Source organism: Caenorhabditis elegans, chromosome V (assembly GCF_000002985.6).
Source record: "Caenorhabditis elegans chromosome V".
Taxonomy (NCBI): Eukaryota; Metazoa; Nematoda; class Chromadorea; order Rhabditida; family Rhabditidae; genus Caenorhabditis; species Caenorhabditis elegans.
Genome location: NC_003283.11, coordinates 126,860 through 146,956, shown reverse-complemented (window position 1 = coordinate 146,956; position 20,097 = coordinate 126,860). Strand labels below are relative to the sequence as shown.

At 35.3% G+C, this 20,097-nt stretch overlaps 5 protein-coding genes, 1 non-coding gene and 3 pseudogenes across 10 annotated transcripts; 3 read left to right on the top strand and 6 right to left on the bottom strand.

Annotated features, from left to right (window-relative positions):
* Positions 1-4: 4 nt before the first annotated feature.
* srh-82 (Serpentine Receptor, class H) lies at positions 5-1,863 on the bottom strand. Its single transcript, NM_070743.2, has 4 exons — positions 1,552-1,863; positions 1,356-1,501; positions 457-969; positions 5-237 (listed from the first exon to the last, which is right to left on the bottom strand). Exons 1-4 carry the CDS (start codon positions 1,761-1,763, stop codon positions 26-28), a joined length of 1,083 nt encoding a protein of 360 aa, NP_503144.1. The 5' UTR covers positions 1,764-1,863; the 3' UTR covers positions 5-25.
* A 268-nt stretch (positions 1,864-2,131) lies between these two features.
* On the bottom strand, positions 2,132-2,152 carry 21ur-13870. Its single transcript, NR_068569.1, has one exon.
* Positions 2,153-2,339: 187 nt separating this feature from the next.
* srh-81 lies at positions 2,340-3,910 on the bottom strand (annotated as a pseudogene). Its single transcript has 3 exons — positions 3,699-3,910; positions 3,324-3,469; positions 2,340-2,643 (listed from the first exon to the last, which is right to left on the bottom strand). Coding segments are annotated over exons 1-3 (662 nt in total).
* Positions 3,911-4,157: 247 nt separating this feature from the next.
* On the bottom strand, positions 4,158-4,508 carry W03F9.8 (annotated as a pseudogene). The gene has a single exon. A coding segment is annotated over exon 1 (351 nt).
* A 1,091-nt stretch (positions 4,509-5,599) lies between these two features.
* W03F9.11 (uncharacterized protein) lies at positions 5,600-9,861 on the top strand. Its single transcript, NM_001038418.6, has 3 exons — positions 5,600-5,810; positions 6,379-6,517; positions 8,984-9,861. The coding sequence occupies exons 1-3, from the start codon at positions 5,655-5,657 to the stop codon at positions 9,295-9,297; spliced, it is 609 nt and encodes a 202-aa protein (NP_001033507.3). The 5' UTR covers positions 5,600-5,654; the 3' UTR covers positions 9,298-9,861.
* W03F9.9 (DeHydrogenases, Short chain) lies at positions 6,712-8,065 on the bottom strand (the record flags this gene model as incomplete). The annotated part of the gene is made up of 4 exons (NM_070742.2): positions 6,712-7,106; positions 7,334-7,528; positions 7,573-7,805; positions 8,026-8,065. 4 exons carry the CDS (start codon positions 8,063-8,065, stop codon positions 6,732-6,734), a joined length of 843 nt encoding a protein of 280 aa, NP_503143.1. The 3' UTR covers positions 6,712-6,731.
* A 2,102-nt stretch (positions 9,862-11,963) lies between the features above and the next one.
* Positions 11,964-14,507, top strand: W03F9.3 (annotated as a pseudogene). Its single transcript has 5 exons — positions 11,964-11,998; positions 13,396-13,444; positions 13,636-14,144; positions 14,193-14,281; positions 14,326-14,507. Coding segments are annotated over exons 1-5 (864 nt in total).
* A 778-nt stretch (positions 14,508-15,285) lies between these two features.
* On the bottom strand, positions 15,286-18,720 carry sftb-2 (PSP proline-rich domain-containing protein; the record flags this gene model as incomplete). Its single annotated transcript, NM_001383267.2, has 4 exons — positions 15,286-15,505; positions 16,123-16,766; positions 17,604-18,381; positions 18,430-18,720. The coding sequence occupies 4 exons, from the start codon at positions 18,718-18,720 to the stop codon at positions 15,410-15,412; spliced, it is 1,809 nt and encodes a 602-aa protein (NP_001370858.1). The 3' UTR covers positions 15,286-15,409.
* A 202-nt stretch (positions 18,721-18,922) lies between these two features.
* On the top strand, positions 18,923-19,957 carry W03F9.2 (C2H2-type domain-containing protein). 2 transcript variants are annotated; one of them, NM_070738.4, is made up of 4 exons: positions 18,923-19,062; positions 19,119-19,176; positions 19,227-19,489; positions 19,536-19,957. In NM_070738.4, exons 1-4 carry the CDS (start codon positions 19,006-19,008, stop codon positions 19,866-19,868), a joined length of 711 nt encoding a protein of 236 aa, NP_503139.1. In that variant the 5' UTR covers positions 18,923-19,005; the 3' UTR covers positions 19,869-19,957. The 2 variants fall into 2 exon arrangements, 1 of the variants encoding a protein (NP_503139.1); NR_132471.1 differs by having other exon boundaries at positions 19,006-19,062; positions 19,105-19,176; positions 19,536-19,868.
* The last annotated feature ends 140 nt before the right edge of the window (positions 19,958-20,097 follow it).

Below are 20,097 nucleotides of genomic sequence, written 5' to 3'. Positions count from 1 at the left end.
ATGCATAGGTTTTATTTAAAAGTGTTCACCGTAACGTATTCAATAACTTATTCATGGTAACACGGCTTGTCAGCCCGTTCATTTTCCTCATAGTTGTCACCGATTCCTTGTGAACTACACTTGGCGACTTGAAGATTAAGATAATAAATTGCCGGTATGGTTTATGGATGATTAAAACTACAAAAGTGGATATCAAACCATGGAGGGATGCATGAAGAACTGACAAATTGGTAAGGGCTAAGAATGAGGAACATTGAAAAAAAAGTACTTTCGGCGGATTGAAACCAATTTTTTTTGAATACATTTTAATTCCTAGCCAAAATTTTTGTTAGAAAATTCTAATTTCTCGGCAAATAGTTTTCAGAAAATTTAAATTTCGTTCTGAATTCTTCTCAGAAAATTTGAGCTTCGAATTTTTTTTTTGAAAAATAAAAGTTTGAATATCTAAAAATCTACCTTGATTGTAATATTTGAAACCCACTGAAAATCCCAAGTAGAAAAAAGTGGGCAACAGAAAAGTAATTGGAATAGAAATTTGTAAAATGATACTTGCAAAAAACGCGATTTGAAGTTTTCTAGTCTTCTTTGAAGTGAATGAACTTTTTGAAAAAAATAGATAATATGAGCAGCACAAGACAAAAAATGCCATTTGGCAAATTTCCGATAAAGTTCCCAATACAGTGAAAAGTGCCAAAAACTTGATATAACCCTCATCAATACACACTACATATACCCCAGAAGCCGTGAAAAACTCTTTCGTCGGACATAGAATTTGGCGCAGTATTTGAAGAAGAGCAGCTTCTTGGTCTTCTGGAATAAAAAGAAGCATGGATAGAGTATAGGATAGACCAAGTAGAATACGAATTGCATAATATAACGATTTCGTATTTTTCCCGGAGATTTTGAATCGATTGAATGGAATTGAGTTGTGGCGATTTTCAAGTAGAACTGTCATTGACATTGTCATTACTGCAAAAAAAAAGAATTGATATTTGATTTTCCCGACTTCAAACAACATTTCAACCAAAGACTACAAACCACAGTCTACAATCTACGAACCACAAAAAAACAAAATAGTCACTAGAATCTACAAGACGAAAGCTACAAACTAAAAACTTCGAACTACAAACTACAAATTAAAAACTTCGAACTACAAACTACCAACTACCAACTACCAACTACAAATTACAAATGAAAAAATCATCAATGAAAAATAATCCTTATTCTCAGAGTTTTAAGATTTGAATATACATACAAGCTTATCACTACAAGCTAAACGCTACAAACTACAAACCACGAACTGTTTAAAACTAGAATCTATCACCACCAAAGGCTACAAACTACATACAACTTACAGTTAATACTCTGAAACGCTAACCAAGTCTGTATCGGAGGAGGCACACCTAGAAAATTCAAAAATCCAACTGAAAATCCAGCAAGTGATGGGAAAAAGAAATACGGCGTCGCGAGAGCATTTATCATAATGTCAACTAGGCAAGTCCTGAAAAATTGAGCCATAGGTCTCTCCGCGAAAATAGATCGATATCTTACCAAAAATGAAAATTGAACAACGGCAGTCGATATGAACCCATTTGACTAGTGGATTTGAACAAAATACAGTAACCACCGAATATATAAAATGGTATCGAGAATACTGTTATTGAGTGAAAAGTGTATGCAACTCCTTGCCATGAGCACATGAATCGTTCGCATTTGGAGCATCTTGTGTAGTTTGTTTGATAGTAATCTTGAAGTAAGGGCATAGAAATCTGCTAAGATTTTTTTTTTCAATTTTTCAAACGAAAAATTTGTAGGTTACGAAAAGTGAGCAAAATTTCAAAGCAGACAATGCGTCATTGGCCAGTAAGCAAAAACTGAAATTATAAGCTCTCGCGTTGTTAGTAGCTACCGCTAAACTACTACGTTCTTCTTGAGTGTAGTAATAATTAAATTGAGCAAAACATATGCCCATTTCCGCAAAACAACAAGATTTCAAAAAAAAAAGTTCAAATTTCAAAAATTTCAGATAAATGAAATAGAGTTGACTAAAAAATATACGGGCACACAAAAGAAACACAAAAATATTGGTTAAAGCTGAAAAAAAACGTTTTTCTTTGAGAACTTACAAAGTTGCTTTTTTCTTTTTCGAAAATTGAGGGTTTCTTTTTTTTTGAAAATATATTTATAAAATTTGAAACATTATAAAATTTTTTAGACAATTATTTTCAGTCACTTCAGGCCTTTCAATTTTCTAGTACAAACGGATTATAAACCCTTTTAGTAATTTTTAAAATAGTACTACTAAATGCTCACCCTGATTATAATAGCCGGTGACAACGGAGAATCCAATATAAAAAAATGCTGGTAACAGGAAAACTACAGGAATCGAAATTTGCAACAATATGGTTGCGGGAAAAGTGAAAAACTGCTCAGTTGGACATGGAATATATTTAAGTACTTGTAGCATTGCGAGCTCTTGATTTTCGGGTTGAAGAATAAAAATCAATAAAGCCCAGGTTACTCCCATGAGGATTCGAATCGTGTAGCATATTAATCTGGATAATTTTCTCGAAGTTTGAAATCGATTGAATGGAATTGAATTGTGCCGATTTTCTAGTATTAATGTTATGGATATCATCATTACTGAAAAAATTGGAATTTCAAAATCTTTAAAAAAAACATTGAAAATTTTGAAACCTTTAATAAAGTGCCAAGAAAATAACTCAAATTTTAATAGAAAACTTTTTCAGAATGTTCAATCTTTTTTTTTTAATTATCAATTTTAAAAAACATTAAAATTGCTTGACGTTTACAATTTTTAGTCAATACTTTCAATACTAAAAAACTACATATCGACATTTTTTAGCCAAAAACCCATAATATTTAAATTCCAATAAAAATTTAGATTTTATTTTAAACAATCTGAAATTTTCAGCCAAAAAAAATCAAAAATTTCCAATTAGAATAATCTAAGAAACACAAAAGTCCAAACGAAAATTACAAAAAAAAAAGTTTAACTTGAAACCTTATAGAACATCCAATAAAAACCCCCGCAAAAATGTTGACAAAAGTTTTTGAAAAATAATTTAAACTTAATTTTCAAAAGTGTCAGGAATTTTAAGGAAAACATAACTTGAGAAAAAATTTGAGAAAAAACCTGATTAAAAAATTTCAGAAAATTACTAGAATTTCACAAAAAACATTTAAATTTTGCGCCAATATGCACAAAAAATAGTCTGGGCAAAAATAATATTTTAGAGATTCAATATTTTTGGAAAGATGAAAAAAAATATTTCCGACAATATTCTGATAATCACACTTACTATTAACACACTGTAATCCCATCCAGGTTTGAACAATTTCGGGTACTCTTAAAAAATTTAATAATCCTACGGAAAATCCGGCAAGAGCCGGAAGAAATAAATATGGAGTTGCAAGAGTATTGAGGATAATATCCACAAAACATGTCCTCAAAATTACAGAATTTTCAATATGAAGGTATGCAAAAACAGTGCGTATGCAAGGTTGGTAGCATTAGGGCTTTTATGGGAGGCAGGCGCGGTTTCAGGGCCAGACACCTGCGAAACGTGGTTCTTGGCCGACACTTTTCGGGTTCTGCGCCGCACTAAACTGGAGGCGAGGCTCGCAGGCAGGCGGAGGTCGCCTGGACGCGCTAGTCGACATTACTATAAAATTACCAAAAATGAATATTCAGCAGTGGTTTTCTATAAACAGACATTTGACTTGGGGTCTTGAACACAATGCAGTAACCACCAAATATATAAAATGGTACTGAAAATGCAGAAAATGTGTGAAAAGTGTAGGCCAATCCTTGCCACGTGCAAATAAAACGTTCACATTTTGAGCATTCGGTGTAGTTGTTTGCATAATATTCCTGGAGAGAAGCCATCTAAAATTTCCGATTTTTTTCAAATTTATTTTCAAATAACGATTTTTTTCAAATGATTTTCTGAAAATATTTACAAAAATCTCACGAAAAGTCTGCATGTCAATCAAACTATAGACACAGAAAATAACAAATTAAATCTATTTCCATTAATGTCGCCCGGAAATTGAGGGGCACCTGCTTCTTTTTTGCTTGGAAACATTAAATATGTAACTGAATTTAGGAATATGATTTATATCATGACTGGAGTCTAAGTATAGGGTTGTGTGAGCAGATTTTTCACATCATCCGCAAAGCAGGAGACATTTATAGAGTATTCTAGATCAATCAATATGACGTCTTTGAATAAAATGAGAAAGTGGACCCAAAACGGGCCCTTGAGGGACAGGAAATGGGGTGGGCGTTTTTAGATTCAAATTTATTGATTTTAACTGAGAACATTTTTCTTGAACCATAAGGAATTCTTTGAACCATGAACAAGTGAGGGGGGGGGGTCTAAACCAAACGTACCAAGTTTTTGGATCGAAAAGGAAACTTTATCTAAAGCCTTTGAGAAATCTAACAAAATAATATCATGGAATGTTTTCTTTTTAATTATAGTGGTAGAGTAATCATAGAGTAGTGAAGCATAGTTATATTCTTTATAAAAATTAATTGAGGTATGTCGGCATTTAGAGGCAACTTCCTGCTACAGTTTGTTCCTTTTCGAAACATGCTTTACTAGAAATTCAAAATCAAAATTTTAAATGATAGAGAATGGTCTGAATATATATTTGTATTAAAAAGTTTTATAAAGCATCATATTTTTGAAATGAATTTTTAAAAATGAAAACCGTCTTTTTTAAATTGAAAGAACAATCAATGAAACTTTAGAATTTGTTTTTAAAATTTTCAATTAATCTGGCATATATGTAGATTGTACTCTGCCATTTAGGGGAACATTTCACAATTTCTCGAAAACTCTGTCACGAGATTTAATTTAAAACATTTCAAAAAATTTAGCGAGATATTAATTTTTCCAAAAAAATTCAAAAAATATTACAGTTTTTTTCAATTTATATCCGAAAAATCTTGGCTGGAAATTCCGAACTTAAAAATGATGTATTTTTAAAAACATAAATTGGAAAAATACTTTGAAAAAATCTACTCAAATAAACTCATTGCAAACATTTTTCAAAATCTGTTCATTTGTTCTTGTAGGCAAAAACAGTTACTATAAAGCCGAACTGTCCAAAAATTGTAGTTAAAGTTTTTGAAACATATTTAAAACATATTATTTGTTCTACTAGTTATGTGTATTATTTAACTGCGTTTCTCCACATTTTTGAAAAGTTTGAAAATTAACAAAAACTTCAGATTGCCCCAAAATAAATAAACTTTCAAAAATTGCGGTCCCAAAAATTAACTGTAATAAAACGTTCACCCGTCTTTGGGGGGTACTTTCAAGGAAACCGCCGTTCCCGACCACTGATCATTTCCTCACGTTTCCTTTCAAACTTGAACACCCATTTCAAATTTCTGACCGTCGTCACCTTGTGATATTTTGCCAATTTTTACCTCCATGGCTGAGTAAACCAGGCAATGATGAACATGAGTATTTCTTCACCTTTCCCCCCTGAATCACCCACCCAATTTGCATTCGACCTTCCCGCCAATGGCTTCCTGTGTGTTAGACTACTATACCGTCTTCTAAACGACGCGTTTTTCCGGTCTTCATCTTCTTTTCCTCCGGTTTCCCTCATTTGCCATGAACCGTGTTGGCATTATACCGATGCTTCTGATATTTGCACTGTTGACGTCGTCAGTGGGAGCTTCATCTCCTAAACCAGCTACTGGAGCTGAAGATACATATCTGTTGAGTAATGCGGTGATTGCTGATGTTGTCAGGACTATGGAGAATAAGGTAATAGTACTGTAATATGGGCTATTTTGAAGACGTTTTCGAATTTTGAGAAATACATATTTTAGAAACTTTACGATTATAATTTTTATTTTCTGCGAAATTTTAAAAAAGTTGAGCTCTTGCCAAGATCAAAAGTTTCTCATGAATAAAAAAATTAGAACTTCCCGCTAAATATGGTCAGTCATGCTAATCTCGCCGAATTTCAAAAATGTAACAATTTAATAAAAACTATTAAAATTTGTGGTACTCATCCCGTACCACAAAACAATAAATTTAAAAACATTTTAATTTATGGTCTACATTTTTAAAAATTTCAAATCCCTCAAAAAATTTGAACTTCCCGCAAAAAAATTTTTTATTTGAGTTTCCCGTGAAAATTTGAAATTTTTTGAATTTCCCGCCAAAATTTAAAAAAAACTAACTTACCAAAAAAAAAATTAAATTTTTGGATTATCTTTGTGAAAATAAAATATTTCGATTCCGGCTTCAAAATTTCTTGAAAAATCTAAATTCTTGGAGATTAAAAAGCCAATCATCGTCCCCCACATATATATTTTTCTAATTTCAGAACTCAGTCCAAGAAGCAGCACTTTCCGATGATCAAATTCTTGAAATGTATCCCGATTTAAATATGACAAAGCCGAAAATACCACCGGTTTCAGTGATGAGCGGCAAGATTCCTGATCATTTGATTGTGAAAATGGCCGGTAAGTTTTTGCCGAGAAAAATCTGAAAACCTTGGGCCACTACTCGAAATTACTAATTCAGAAATTCGAAAACAAACCACTTATAGCTAAAAAAAAGTAGCGGTGTAGGTAGGCACGTAGGCGTGTAGGTATTTAGACATGTAGGCAGGCATGCAATTCCCAAAATATTATAGTTTAAGTAAGTTATTGTAAAATAAAAAATATTTCATTCAAATTATTCTGCTCTGCGTGTCGCAAGAGCAACATTGCGTCCTCTAACCAACGTAGTTCCACCGTCCGCAATAATAGTCTGTCCCACAATATACTCCGACGCTTTCCGATCGGCAAGGAACGCGATAACGGACGCCAGATGCTCCGGACGTCCACAGTAACCAGCCGGAATGCAGCTCGTGTTGGCTCCGATTCCTTCGTACATTTTAGCAGAAGCATCTGGGCTCATTCCACTTGCCGCAGTGGTGAAACCGGTGGCTACGAAGCCGGGTTGAACGATGTTAACACGGATCCCATCAGGAATCAGATCGATCGCTGTATTACGTGAATATTGATCCAGAGCTGCTTTGGCAGCTGAGTAGTATGGGAATCGGTTTTCCTGAAAATATTGCCGGAATAATTCCAACTACATTGATCCTGCCTGAATGCCTACGTGCCTAGGTGCCTAGGTGCCTAGCCGTCTAGGAGTTTAGGTACTTAAGTGCCAATTTGCCTATCTCTGTAACTGCCGTAACACGTAACTGTAAAAGCTACCGTACTCTCCTTCAGCATCCCCTAGCTGCCCTAGAAATTGTAACCTAGATACCGTATCCCCATGAGACTTACGGCAGCTGGTCCGGCACCAACACTAGACACATTGACAATCTCCCCATGTGTATTTGCCAAATGTGGTCGGATCTTTTGAGTCATCTCAACGACGGACTGGAAATTCAGCTGGAAGGTCTTCAAGCACGTCTCGACTCCGGTAGACGTATTGGTTTTTCCCTCCGGATCGACGATCAGGGCTCCTGCGTTATTGATCTGAAATTTTGGCGTCAAACATGCTGCATTATGTGTGAACGAACCAAAATATTGATTTTTCCAAACTTCTTCAACGTGGAATCAATAAGAACATCCTGCCCGGCGCCGGTTGTAACATCAGCGACCACGGAATTGATATGGCCGCTTGGGACCCCAACCTTGAGAAGGGCCTGTCTAGACTCCTCAAGTCTCTCAGCGTTCCTTCCGGTGATGGTAACCTTAGCCCCTTCGGAAGCTAGCAAGATGGCGGTGGCACGGCCGATTCCGTTGGAGGAGCCTGGAAGTGTTTTTGGGTCTCGGTGCGAGTAGGGGTACTGTAGTTAGTTTACTTAGCAGGCTGATAGGTCTAGCTCATTTTCGCCTATCTGCCTACGTACCTAACAACTGCCTAATCTCGGACTATTAGAATTTACAAAAAACCAACAGTTTGTTAAAATGTAGCTCGGCAGTAGGCAGGTAGGTAGGCATTCCAGTGCCTACTGGGAAAAATAACTTACCAGTGACGATAGCGACCTCGTCGGTGAAACGTTGAGCCATTTTTCAAAATTTTATTAGAATAAAAAAATTACAAAAAAAAAACTTCTGTACTTGCTTCCCCCATCAATTTTAATTTTCTATTATACCCGAAAAAATTGTGTGCGGAGAGACGCAGACACTGCCGCAGAAACATCGATTTTGTGACGACGGAAGAGATGTTTGTGGTTTCTAGGTGAATAGGTTGGAATTTTGATGGAATAGATCATTTGAAAATTGGCAGAGTTTCAAACGCTCTTTTTGTGGTGTTGTCATAGATAAATTTGAAATTTTACACAAAACGCTCAAATTTCAAAAAAATTGCTAGTTGTACCGGTGGCGGGCTTTTTTGAGATCTCATCGAAAGTTTTTTGAAAAATTGCGCGTAAAATTTAATGTTTTGAGATCTCCTTTTAAAGATCCCATATCACGCGGCTTTCCTCATATTTTGAAATGTAAGAGTTTGCCGAATCAGGCCATTTGGAGTCGGCCACGGCCAGGGCCGATTTACAGAGCGTTGCGTGTCGCGTCGCGGCTCGGTTTTCGTATTAAAGATTATTTAACACGTGGAGTCAGAAAGTCCCATTTCGCTTTGATCTACGAAAAGTGCGGGAGGTGAGACGCAGACATCTCAACTGATTTCACATGGTTAAGAGTGTGCTGACGTTACAATTTTTCTGGGAAAAAACTCCCGCATTTTTTGTAGATCAATCCGCAATGAGACTTTCTGACACTACGTGGATTAATGTATTTGTCCGTGTGCAGTACACATATTTTTCCACGCGTTTTCCGACAGGCGAAAAACGTAACGACGGAGGTCAAAAGCCCGTGTCTTATGAGATATAAAAAATTTTGCGCGTAAAATCTAATGTATTCGGCGCTGCTAATACATCACATTTTACGCGCAATTTAATAAAAAAAATCAAAAATTATATATTCCAGATTACCTCTTCGGCCTGCTACAAGGAACCGGAGAAGTTATAAAGCCCACTACAACCACTACAACAACTACAACTCCACCTCCCCCACCACCACCAAAACCATCGCCCGAATTCCTCCCGTTTCGCCCGACCAATCAGCCCTTCTTCGATGACCTAGCCGTTCTCCGGGCGGCACCAAAGACTGCAGAGTCTCCGCATTTTGTGGGCCAAGTGCGAAGAAAGCCTGCAGCCCGAAAATTGAGTGGTCTGTCCAAGCAAAAGAGCGAAAAGTTGTGGAGAAAAACTAGGATGGTCAAACTGTTCGGAATGGCCTAAAAATTATTGAATTTCTTGTTTTCAGTACTAAAACTTTTCCATTGGTTGAAAAACAGTTTTTTTTTCGAAAAATTCAAAAAGAAATCATATCTTTGGAAATAATTTAAATCGATTGATCTATCCACTATTAATTTTTTTAAATACTTTCTGTCGGAAATTCAAATTCTAAACAACATATTTTAAAAAAAAAACTTATGTTTTGAATTAACTCATTTTTGAAACAATTTATAAATGATACTTACTTACTTAGAACATACAAAAATTATTTGCCAATATTAGCTTTCACAGCCAAAAACTTTTTGCAAAGTCCGATAAATTCCAAGAAAGTGGTCAATTTAGTACTGAGGTGACTCCTCAAACCTATACCCGTCCTCCAGTTTTTTGTCTACTTTGTTTATTTTTACTGTAAAATGTTTGCATTAAAATTCTCAACAAACGTGACCTCTTCGATTTTTTGCCCAAGCCAAAAACTTTTTCCAAAATCCGACAAATTCCAAAAGTGGTCAATTTAGTACTGTCGCCTGATTCCACTTGCTTATAATTTTAATAAACGATTTAATGGAGAACTAGTGGGCAACAATGTGTATCAAGTAGTTGTGTATAAATTAGTCTCATTTTTTAAGTTATACATTTTAATAACAATGCATACATACGGATACGCACATGTATACATCGTGGTCAAGCATGTCAGCCTGAAAGTTATTTTCAGATCTGAAAACAGTTTAGCAAATGGCACCTCAAAGTCATAATCCCATCACAACATAACTACCACTATATTTTGGTCGTTCCATATTTTTCATGAAAAATCTAAACTCTAAAAACCAATAATTAATTATTAGCACTGTTTTGTTTTACTTTTTTTGTCATTGAAATAAATTTAGAAAAAAGAAAAATAGTGAAAAAGTTTAAAAATTTTTTTTAATTTTTTCAGTATTAGCCCATGATATGCCAAATTTTCGGAAAAAAAACGCTTATATCTCGGGTAATATTGCAATTTGAGGTAAATGAATTCACAGATTTACTATTTATTTATGTCTTGAACTTTCGGTTGCCGCCCACCCCTAGTGCATGAAATGGACACATTTTTTCAGATAAATCAAATAAGAAGATTCAGATAATTTTCGCTAAATTTGACAAAAAACATGGGAAATGTTATATACAGTCAAGGTCATAAAGGTATGGAAAAACGATGTTTCCGTGAATCAAGCTAATTGATTAAACCGGCATAACTCGAAAACTAAAATATATTTTAAAAAGGTGTCAACTAATAAAATGTTGTCCATGATTTGCTCTTTTATGTTTTATAAATAACTTTTTACAAACGTTTCTATGAAAAAAGTTACAGCGACAGACATCTGGCCGGTAAGTTTCTATCATCCAATCAGAAATCGGCTGAAACTCATGGATACGTTTCATCACAGAAAAGGTGTTAGTATTGAAATAATGTACATTTCATTTTCTATTGTTTGCTATTAAAATTTTTGCTCTCACAGTGAATTCAAATTGTCTGAGAAAAAGTTGGGCGGGAATTCAAATTTTCTTTAAAATAATGGCGAGAATTTAAATTTTTCAAGAAATTTTTTTGCCGGAATTCAAGTTTTCTGAGAAAATGTTTGGCGGGAATTCAAATATTCGGAATTATTCTGGAAAATCCGAGAAAATTTGAGAATGTCCTAGAACCATCTGGATAATTTAAGAAAATTTCAGAATAATCAAGAACCGTCTGAAAAAAATAAAGATCTTCTAGGAAATTCACAAAGTTTGTGGAACGTTCTAAAATTTTCTGAAATCTCTTGAATTTATTCAAAAGATCAAAAATCGTTATAATGTCCAGAAACTCGAGAATGTGAAAAAAAAAACACTCGACAAAATCTTTCAGAAATGACCTGAAAAACTTTCATATGATTTGAACAACTTCGAGAGGGATTTATGTTCGAGAAATTTAGAAATAGTTCCAGGAAACTCTGGCTTTTTAAGTTGTAACTGCTGAAAACTTAGTTATAACAAAATAATGTTGCTCGAAAGCTTCCGGCAAACTGGAAAAGAGCGTTCCATATGCAGAGAGAAGCTTAGAAATTTTAGAAATTGATATTAACTTCGAGTACGCCAGTCGGAACACGTGCTGATAAATTTGGTGAAACACAGTGAAAATAAAACGCTTGGCTCATAAAAAATTAGAATAAAATTATATTTTGAAAAAATTTTGAACAAAAAACTGAAAAAAAACTAAAATTTTTCCAAAACTACAGTAATCCTACCGTACTCCTACAGTACCTCTACAGTACTACAGTACCCCGACCATATCCCGCCACTAACCCCAAAGCAATATCACATCAAAAGACAAAAAGCCAATTTTTTCTAAAATATATGTGACGTCACAGACTACAAACTACAAAGGAGACAGACGTACGATATTTTTTTATATATAAGTAATGACGATATAGAAATCAAAATCGTCTTCCTCTTCTTTTGTGGAACCTGAAAAACAATTGTTCAACAGGAGCTAACCATAAAAATTTAATAAAAGACAAAAAACGACGTACCGTGAGATATTTACTCTCTTGAAAAAAGTTCACGATTCCTTAAATTAAATTTCCTTAAAATTAAAAAAAAATTTTGACACGTTGAGCAAATTATTTCATTCCTCTTTTATAAAAGAGTTTCATCCGGATTTTTCCGTCGACTTTTTTTTTTCACGATGGTGAGTTTTCTGAATTTAACAGATATAACTAAAGTTTCAGCAGTTACGGCTTAAAAAGCCAGAGTTTCCTGGAACTATTTCTAAAATAAATACTACTCTTGGCTGCACAGCTTTATTTTCTCTGTTTTTCACCAACCTTTTATGTGAAAAATTAACATAATCTTCAGTTGTTGCAAAAAATTCTGATAAATTTGGTGAAAACCAGTGAAAATAAAACGTTTGGCTCGGGTCGATGTATTTTTGAATAAATTGGGGTCCCGCCACGAAAAAGTGACGAAATTAACTAGAATTTTTTAAAATTCTGAATTCAGCTCATTGAGAGCTTTTAAATAAGTATACATCACGACTATGTTCCACTAACTGTGGAAATTTTGGGTCCTGCTACGAAAAAGGGGTTACAGTTCAGCATTTTCGTGGTAGGAGGCAATTTTTGCAATTTCATGAGTTTATACGAATTCAACTCAAAAATTTAAATTTTTCTGCTAAAAATTGTTATCCGAAAATTTGAATTTTCGAATAAATTTGGGTCCCGCCACGAAAAGTGACGAAATTACAAAAAAATTCCTAAAAAATCTGAATTCAGCTCATTGGGAGCTTTCGAATAAGTATAATCATGACTAGGTTTGGTCAATTTTTAAAATTTTCCAAAAATCGGGTCCCGCCACGAAAAGTGACGAAATTACAAAAAAATTCCTAAAAAATCTGAATTCAGCTCATTGGGAGCTTTCGAATAAGTATAATCATGACTAGGTTTTGCCAATTTTTAAAATTCTCCAAATTTCGGGCATCGCCACGAAAATGAGGTTACTGTAGCATTTAGCATTTTCTTGGTGGGAGCCGATTTTTGAAAAAGTTTATTCAAATTCAGCTCGAAAATTAAAATTTTCCGCTGAAAATTTAAATTTATCGGCAAAAAATTTTTGTCAGCAAATTGGAATTTTCGAATAAACTTGAGTCCCGCCACGAAAAGCGACAAAATTAAAAATAAATTACTAAAAAATCTGAATTCACCTCATTGAGAGCTTTCGAATAAGTATAATCATGACTAGGTTTTGACAATTTTAAAATTCTCCAAAATTTGGGTCCCACCACGAAAAGCGACGAAATTAAAAATAAATTACTAAAAAATCTGAATTCACCTCATTGAGAGCTTTCAAATAAATATAATCATGACTAGGTTTTTCCAATTTTTAAAAATTCTGCAAGTTTTGGGTCTCGCCACGAAAATAGGGTTACTGTAGCTTAGCAGTTTCGTGGTGAGAGCCAATTTCTGCAATTTCATGAGTTTATTCGATTTCAGCTCGATAATCTAAATTTTTTGCGAATGAATTGTTATCTGAAAATTTGAATTTTCCGCCAAAAATTTCAATGTTTTAAATGTTTTAAACAATTTACAGCATCCAACCAACGCAGAAAGCACGACCGCTGGCAAGAATCAGGAGAAAGGTATTTTCTTTAATTTTTAAATTATTATCACAACAAAAAAATTATTAAAATTCAAAAATTAAAGTTATAACTACAGTACCCCCAGAACACTAACTTTCTCTTCGAGACCCAAAAAAATCAGTTTACTCTAACTACAGTAACCCTACAGTAATCCTAGAATACGCATAACTTTTTAACTCCATTTTTTACAGATAAAGCTGCATTTGGTTACCTCCTCGAGTACACGAAACGGAAAAATGTGATGCCATGGAAAGCGATGGGAATAACGATGGGAAGGCAATTTGTAGATGGAAACACAGGAGGGACAGGGAAAGAGTTAGTGGCAAAGCTCTATCCTCTGCAAACGGACGATGTCAACCTTCAAGCCCAGGCCGAAATTCAAGCCTATGCCCGCCTCATTCCAGTCGCCAAACGGTCTCCCAACTTTACGCCTCTCAAGACGTCAGCTGTGGTTTAAAAACTTCCCGAAGAGTTGCTGCCTGACGATGACATAGCTCACATGCTTGTTTTGGTGATGGAGAATGCCGGATCGCTGTTCGGCCAGCGTGACCTGACGGCGGACGTAGCGACGAGCATCCTACGTCAATTCGTCTTGTCGACGATGCTTGCAAATAAAGCCGGGGTCTTTCAAAATGATCCAAACTTCGGGAACTTGCTTGTGAAGGAAACCAAAGAGGACCAGCTGGTGTTCAAGATGATGGTGAGTTGCTAATTTTTTTTCAAAGATTAGGAAAATTTTTAATTTCAGTTCCGGATCCCACCAGCACACCACACCAAGATGTTGCACAAGTGGCTCAGGATTTGAAGGAACTCGCGGCGTCAGTTGCAGATCGTGATGTTTGTGACAATCTGAAATCCATAGTTTAAAATAATTATTTCAGAAGCTTGAACGTACTTTTGCTGGATGTGTCACAGCCACTTCAATGCAGGACATCTATAATAGCGACTTGTTCAAGGACTGATGGTGGGATCTTCACGACTCTGCTGCGAAAAATTCTCGCTTAATTAAACTTTCTGTGATTTCTGTTTTAATTCATTCCTGTCATAAATACTCGATTTATAAATTTTTTCCCCATTTTTTTCTCCTGGTTAGAAAGAAAATATTTATTTTTCATATTTATTTATTTTTCGTCTTCTTCATTTGCTCCAAATCCATTTCTCTATTGAATTCTTCTGTTGTTGAGCAGCTCCAATCTCTGAAAATTGGTAGATGGAAAATTTAGAAATTTTTTGAATTTCAAAAAAAATTGCTTTTTTTTATATTTTCCAATTTTTCAGATTTTTTAATTTTTTTTAATCTGAAATTTTAATTAATTGTTCAGTGAAAGTACATTAGAAAAATTAGAAAAAAAATTACTGCAAAATTTGAATTTAGCTGACTATGTTTTGCCAATTTTTGAAATTCTCCAAATTTTGAGTCCCGCAACGAAACGCATCGAAATTTCAAAAAAATATTGCAAAATCTGAATTCAGCTCATTGAGAGCTTTGAAATAAGTATAATCATGACTAGGTTCCTTTAACTTTGGAAATTTTGGGTCTCGCGACGAAAATGGGGTTACTGTAGCTTGACATTTTCGTGGTGGGACCCGCTTTTTGCAATTCTAAAAAAATAAAGTTTTTTTTATTTTCGATTATTTCTGGAAGCAAAACGAAACACGTTTTTTTTAAAATTAATTTTCTAAATTTACTTATGATTTTCGACTTTTTTTAATTTTTATTTTTTGAGAAACCGAAACATTTTGAAATTTATTTTTTTTATTTTTAAAAAATTATTTTCCAATTTTTGTGCACTTTCAAATTCTTATAGTAAAACTTTTCCAAAAATGTATAAAACTCTCAATTACAGAATACATTTAATTGAAATTGTGGGGCGATTATTTGGGGTGACAGAAAAATTGGAATTTAAGCTTAAAAATTACAAAAAAAAAGAGAGAAAGAAATAATAAATTAAAACAATCAGATTTTCAAAATTTGAAGTCCTTATGCTTCTTGCCACTGGATCCTGACGACGAGGATGATGACGTCTTGTTCTTCTTGTCATCTTGAACTTTGCGTTTTCTCTGAAAATGAAAATTTAATTTTTTGAGACGATATTTTTTTCTATTTTTTCAATATTCACTTTTACAGTACTCATATAGTATCCCTACAATACTACAACGAAGAAAAGAAAACACTTTTTTTCAAAATTACAGTACTCCTACAGTATACCTAAAGTCCATAATCCCATCCATTATCGTTTCAAAAAGAAATATTTTTTCAAAACTACAGTACCCCGGTATCTCCACTATTTTTTCAAAATACAAAAACAGTACAGTATCCCTACAGTACCCCTAAAGTTTTACTACTACTACAAAACACCTACAGTACTCCTGAACACTGGTGTCAGAATGTCTCTTTTCGGTTTGATCTCCGAAAAATGCGGGAGTAGAGACGCAGAGTTCTCAACTGATTTTGCATGGTTAAAAACGTGCCGCCGTCATTTTTTTTTTGGGCAAAAAATTCCCGCATTTTTTGTAGATCAAACTGTAATGGGACAGATTGGCACCGCGTGCTGAAGTAATTTTACAGTAATCCTACAGTACTACTAGAGTACTTTTACAGTAAAATTAGGGAAATTCCAACAAATTTCAAATGTTTCTTTGAATTTTCAAGAAATTTTTTTTTTCGACACACTAACATTCTGTTTGGCAGCGTGCTCAGCCACCATATCCGTCAAATCCTCTCGATCCTCATCATCATCATCCCGATGCTTTTGCTTTCGGAGCTGCTCCTCGTACCGAGCCGCCAGTCCTTGCTCATCCATATCAATAGACTCAGGATCCAGCGAAATCTGAACTCCATCGTCACGAACCGCATGCTTCTTGGAAAGATCATAAGTATGGGAGGATGCCATCATTTGTCCACCGATACGTTCGTTCTTCTTCTCCGGAATGATATGATAGGCAGCCGCAGGAGTGTCTGTTCCGAGCACAGAGCTCTCTTTTCCTTTCCGGAGCTCAATCGTGTCAGGAGTCTCGATTCCAGTGATTCCAGTCGTCATTCCAGATGGTGTGATCATTCCCTCAACCGGTGCAGGTGTCTGGAATCCTCCTTCAACATCAGCATCATCATCGTCGGCATGTTCTTCCTCCTCCGACTCTTCCTCGTCACTGCTCTCGTCGGATCCGATCTCTCCCCAATATCGCCGCTCGATTTGCGATTCGTCTTCGGGCTCGAAAGCTGGAGCGGCCAATCCGAACACGTCTCCGTACAGAGGATGTCCGTACTCGTCGACTGGTGGTTTTCCCCAACCTCCTGCGTGATAGCCGAATGCGCAGCCCTCTGAAAATTTCAATTTTTTTTCCATTTTTACGGCTTTAAAGTTGTAGTCGAAATTTTTTATTGCTTTATTAGACTCGAAATCGTTTAAACTACCGAATTTCATAAGCACACTTTTTTAAAACCTCAAAAAAAGTTATGGTGGCTCAAAAAATGACCTACAATCCGTTAAAATTGAAAATTTAACCAACTTTTCAATGTGGCATCTCCCAAAATTTACCAAAACTTGTTTTTTTTTTGAGTTTTTAATTGATAAATTTGGAAAAATTGATCAAAATATAGCACCTCGCATTAAACATTAATTTGTCGTGTCGAGACCCAGTATCGTATTTTTTGCTTGAAAATCGTGAAAGAAGTTATTTTTTATTTTTCTAAATTTGATTTCATAATTTTTTCAACCAAAACCAAATTTTTTCTGAATTTTCAGACATTTTTTTTTCGTAAAATGTATTTACTGAACATAAAATTGTCAAGTTTGTCTTAATTTCTTTCAGGATAACATGTTTTTGCGAAAAAAATATCTGAAAATTTCATAATAATTTTTTTTGGCAGAATTTATGAATATTTGTGTGTTAAATTATGCGAAGAAAATTTTTTATCAAAAGAAAATTATTTATCATTTTGCAAAAATTTGGCGCTTAAAGCGGGTCTCGCCACGATCTCAGTTCTTGTGGTCGGTACAGGTGCAAAAATTCACAGATTTGTTAATTTTACGTTGAAAATGAAATTTAGCAGGCAATTTTCTAGGTTTTTGGTAATTTTATGTTGAAATGTAAAATTTTTCATAATGTTTTTTAGATTTCTGCTCTAAAATAGTACATCCAGAACATTTTACCGTACCAGGAATCGGCGCATTCAATCCAGGAATCTTAATATGCGGAAAACTGGGCGGTGGTCCGTAACGTTGCATCGCAATCAACCATGGCGGTGGAAACTTGAACGCATTCGATCCGATGGGCATTCCCAGTGCAATTCTAAGCTCATCCGACATTTCACCCGGCTTCTTGTCTCTCATCATCGCCTCCATCTCTTTTCCTTCATAGTAGAGCTCGCCCATTTTTGTCATAGCCGGCTTGGTTTGCCATTTGAAGAACGCGTCGTGAAGTTTTTGATAATCAATATCGATTTTTCCAAGCTTCGGGCGGGCCCGCTCTCTCATTTTTGATTTAAGGCTCTGGCTTTCTTCTTTTTCCAGCAGCGCTTCTCTCATATCCTGAATTCCGGTTCTTTTAATAAAATCTGGCAACTCAAATGGTGGCCGTTCGAATCCTCGCTTTCCGGCGAGATATTTACGCTTTGCATTCCAATGGCGTGGAACTGGAACTGAATTTCTATAAGATTTCATTGCGACAAGGAGATACGGATCACGAGAAGTCACATCGGCCCATTCAACAACATCGGCTCGAAGTGTCGTCTCTTTAAGCTTTGCAATACTCGGTTGAAGAGAAATTCGGAGTTTTCTACGCGAAAGCTTCTCCTCTGTGTTTTCTTTGGCACGTTCTTCCATCTCCTCTTGAATAATTCGCTCGGCCTGACCGACTTTTCCCAAATCATCCTTTTTCTCGCCTTTGGAAACGTGATGGCCGTAGGAGAAGCCGTCTTCTGAGTCGGTGGAGATCTGGAAGCCGATATATTGGAAAAACATTAACAAATAGTGATATGTTACCTTAAAAGCATCAAAAATTGCGGAAAAGTATTGAGCGTGCGGGTTATCCGGCTCAATTTCAATTGTTTCACCGATATAATCGATTTCCACGTCAAGATCGTCACCATTTTCCTCCTCTTTTTTCGGCTCCTCTCGTGTTTCTATTTCAGCTTGCTTCGTGGCTTTTGCTCTCTTCTTCGATTCCTTCTTCTTTTTGCTTTTCTGCTGTTTTCTCTTCAACTCCTGAAGCTCCTTTTTAGATAGGTTCTTGTTAGCCTCATCGTCTGAATTGTAGTCATCCTCGCCTGACATCTGAAAAAGGAAAACATTTAGTTGAAAATTGAAAAGTTTTCAATGAGGAAAAGAGGTTTTTAACCGCAAAAACGTTGAAAAATCTAAAAATTCGCAAAAAAAATTTAATTCGAAGAGTACGCAATGGGTCGGTGTTTGCGTACCAAACACTGAAACCGACGCCAAATACTCTCCGTCTCTCATTTTTGCACACTGTTTTATCATTGAATTTTCTCTTTTTTTTTTAAATTTTTTTAAAGCTTTATAATGCTTTAAAAAGATTAAAAACAGAAAATTCAGGTTGAAATGACAGAGCCATCTACATCAGGAGCCCAAGACCATGACGATTATCTAGTCACTCTCGTGAGTTGCAAATAAGCTGAGAAATACTGCCATTTTTTATAGATTTCTTTTTTCAGAGCTCCCCTCAACGCCAGTGCACCATCCGAGTTGTTCAGCCAGCTTCTGCATTAAAACGTGATTATTTATAAATATTATTTGTGAAATTAATTTTTTTTAACCTTCAGGAAAACTCCCAACTTCATCAGTTCCCGAATTCAATCCAGACTCCTACGGGGAATCGATTCCCGAAAATGCTCCAAGGCCTGTCTGCGAAACCTGCTCCGTGGCCTGGTCAACATGGGCGGCATACGAGTTCCACATGCTCCAGACTCATATAATATACCGCCCGTTTCGATGCTCTGGATGCCGGAACTTGAATTTTCACACCGAAGATGAAGGAAAGCACCACCTGGAACATTTTCATGGTGGCAAACCTGGCAGTTTTCAGGTGAAATTTAGTATTGCGTTTTATATTTTATTTAATTAATTTTTAGCTCATCAAACAGACGGATTTTGCAAAGGAAAATCAGTTGATCGAATGTCTGGAAAATGCAAAAACCACCGAGCAACTCGGAATTTCGAAAGAACGACTTGAAAATGGGCTGAAAATGATTGAAAAACTTCAAAAAATCAAGTTTAAAGCTGTGAAAGTGCATCTTCCATGCTGTCTTCGCCATGAAATGATCTCAAAACACACAGAAACTGAAAAAGAAGCGCCGCCACAAGAAAAATCGGTTACAAATGCTCAAAAGCCCGGCAATCCAGCACTTCTGTCTCTGGAATCCCGAAACTACGACTACGAGCAACAAGATACTGTTGGAATTTGATAAAAATGAAATATTCATTCGATTTTCCGTCAATAAAACTTCATCACAAGATTTTTATTCGTTTTTTGAAATAAAAATAAAATACAGATTTTAGCGCAGACATTTAATGTTTTATTCATTTTTCTCAGTTTCTTCTGCTACTTTGGAAGCGCTTTTTTTGCGAAAAAGCTTCAGTGACACAAGATAGGAAGGCTTTACAAGAATGTGTACTGAATTCTAATTATTAAAA

What these genes read in the sequence shown, in the direction of transcription:
- srh-82 (NM_070743.2), bottom strand. Translation starts at nt 1,763, where the DNA reads ATGCCCTTACTTCAAGATTACTATCAAACAAACTACACAAGATGCTCC. An exon ending in AGCGTTTCAGAGTATTAACT is followed by an intron (nt 970 to 1,355) that starts GTAAGTTGTATG and finishes TTTTTTTTGCAG; the next exon opens with TAATGACAATGTCAATGACA. An exon ending in TTTCAAATATTACAATCAAG is followed by an intron (nt 238 to 456) that starts GTAGATTTTTAG and finishes CCTCATTCTTAG; the next exon opens with CCCTTACCAATTTGTCAGTT.
- W03F9.11 (NM_001038418.6), top strand. Translation starts at nt 5,655, where the DNA reads ATGAACCGTGTTGGCATTATACCGATGCTTCTGATATTTGCACTGTTG. An exon ending in TCAGGACTATGGAGAATAAG is followed by an intron (nt 5,811 to 6,378) that starts GTAATAGTACTG and finishes TTCTAATTTCAG; the next exon opens with AACTCAGTCCAAGAAGCAGC. An exon ending in TTTGATTGTGAAAATGGCCG is followed by an intron (nt 6,518 to 8,983) that starts GTAAGTTTTTGC and finishes TATATATTCCAG; the next exon opens with ATTACCTCTTCGGCCTGCTA.
- W03F9.2 (NM_070738.4), top strand. Translation starts at nt 19,006, where the DNA reads ATGACAGAGCCATCTACATCAGGAGCCCAAGACCATGACGATTATCTA. An exon ending in ACGATTATCTAGTCACTCTC is followed by an intron (nt 19,063 to 19,118) that starts GTGAGTTGCAAA and finishes TTCTTTTTTCAG; the next exon opens with AGCTCCCCTCAACGCCAGTG. An exon ending in GCCAGCTTCTGCATTAAAAC is followed by an intron (nt 19,177 to 19,226) that starts GTGATTATTTAT and finishes TTTAACCTTCAG; the next exon opens with GAAAACTCCCAACTTCATCA.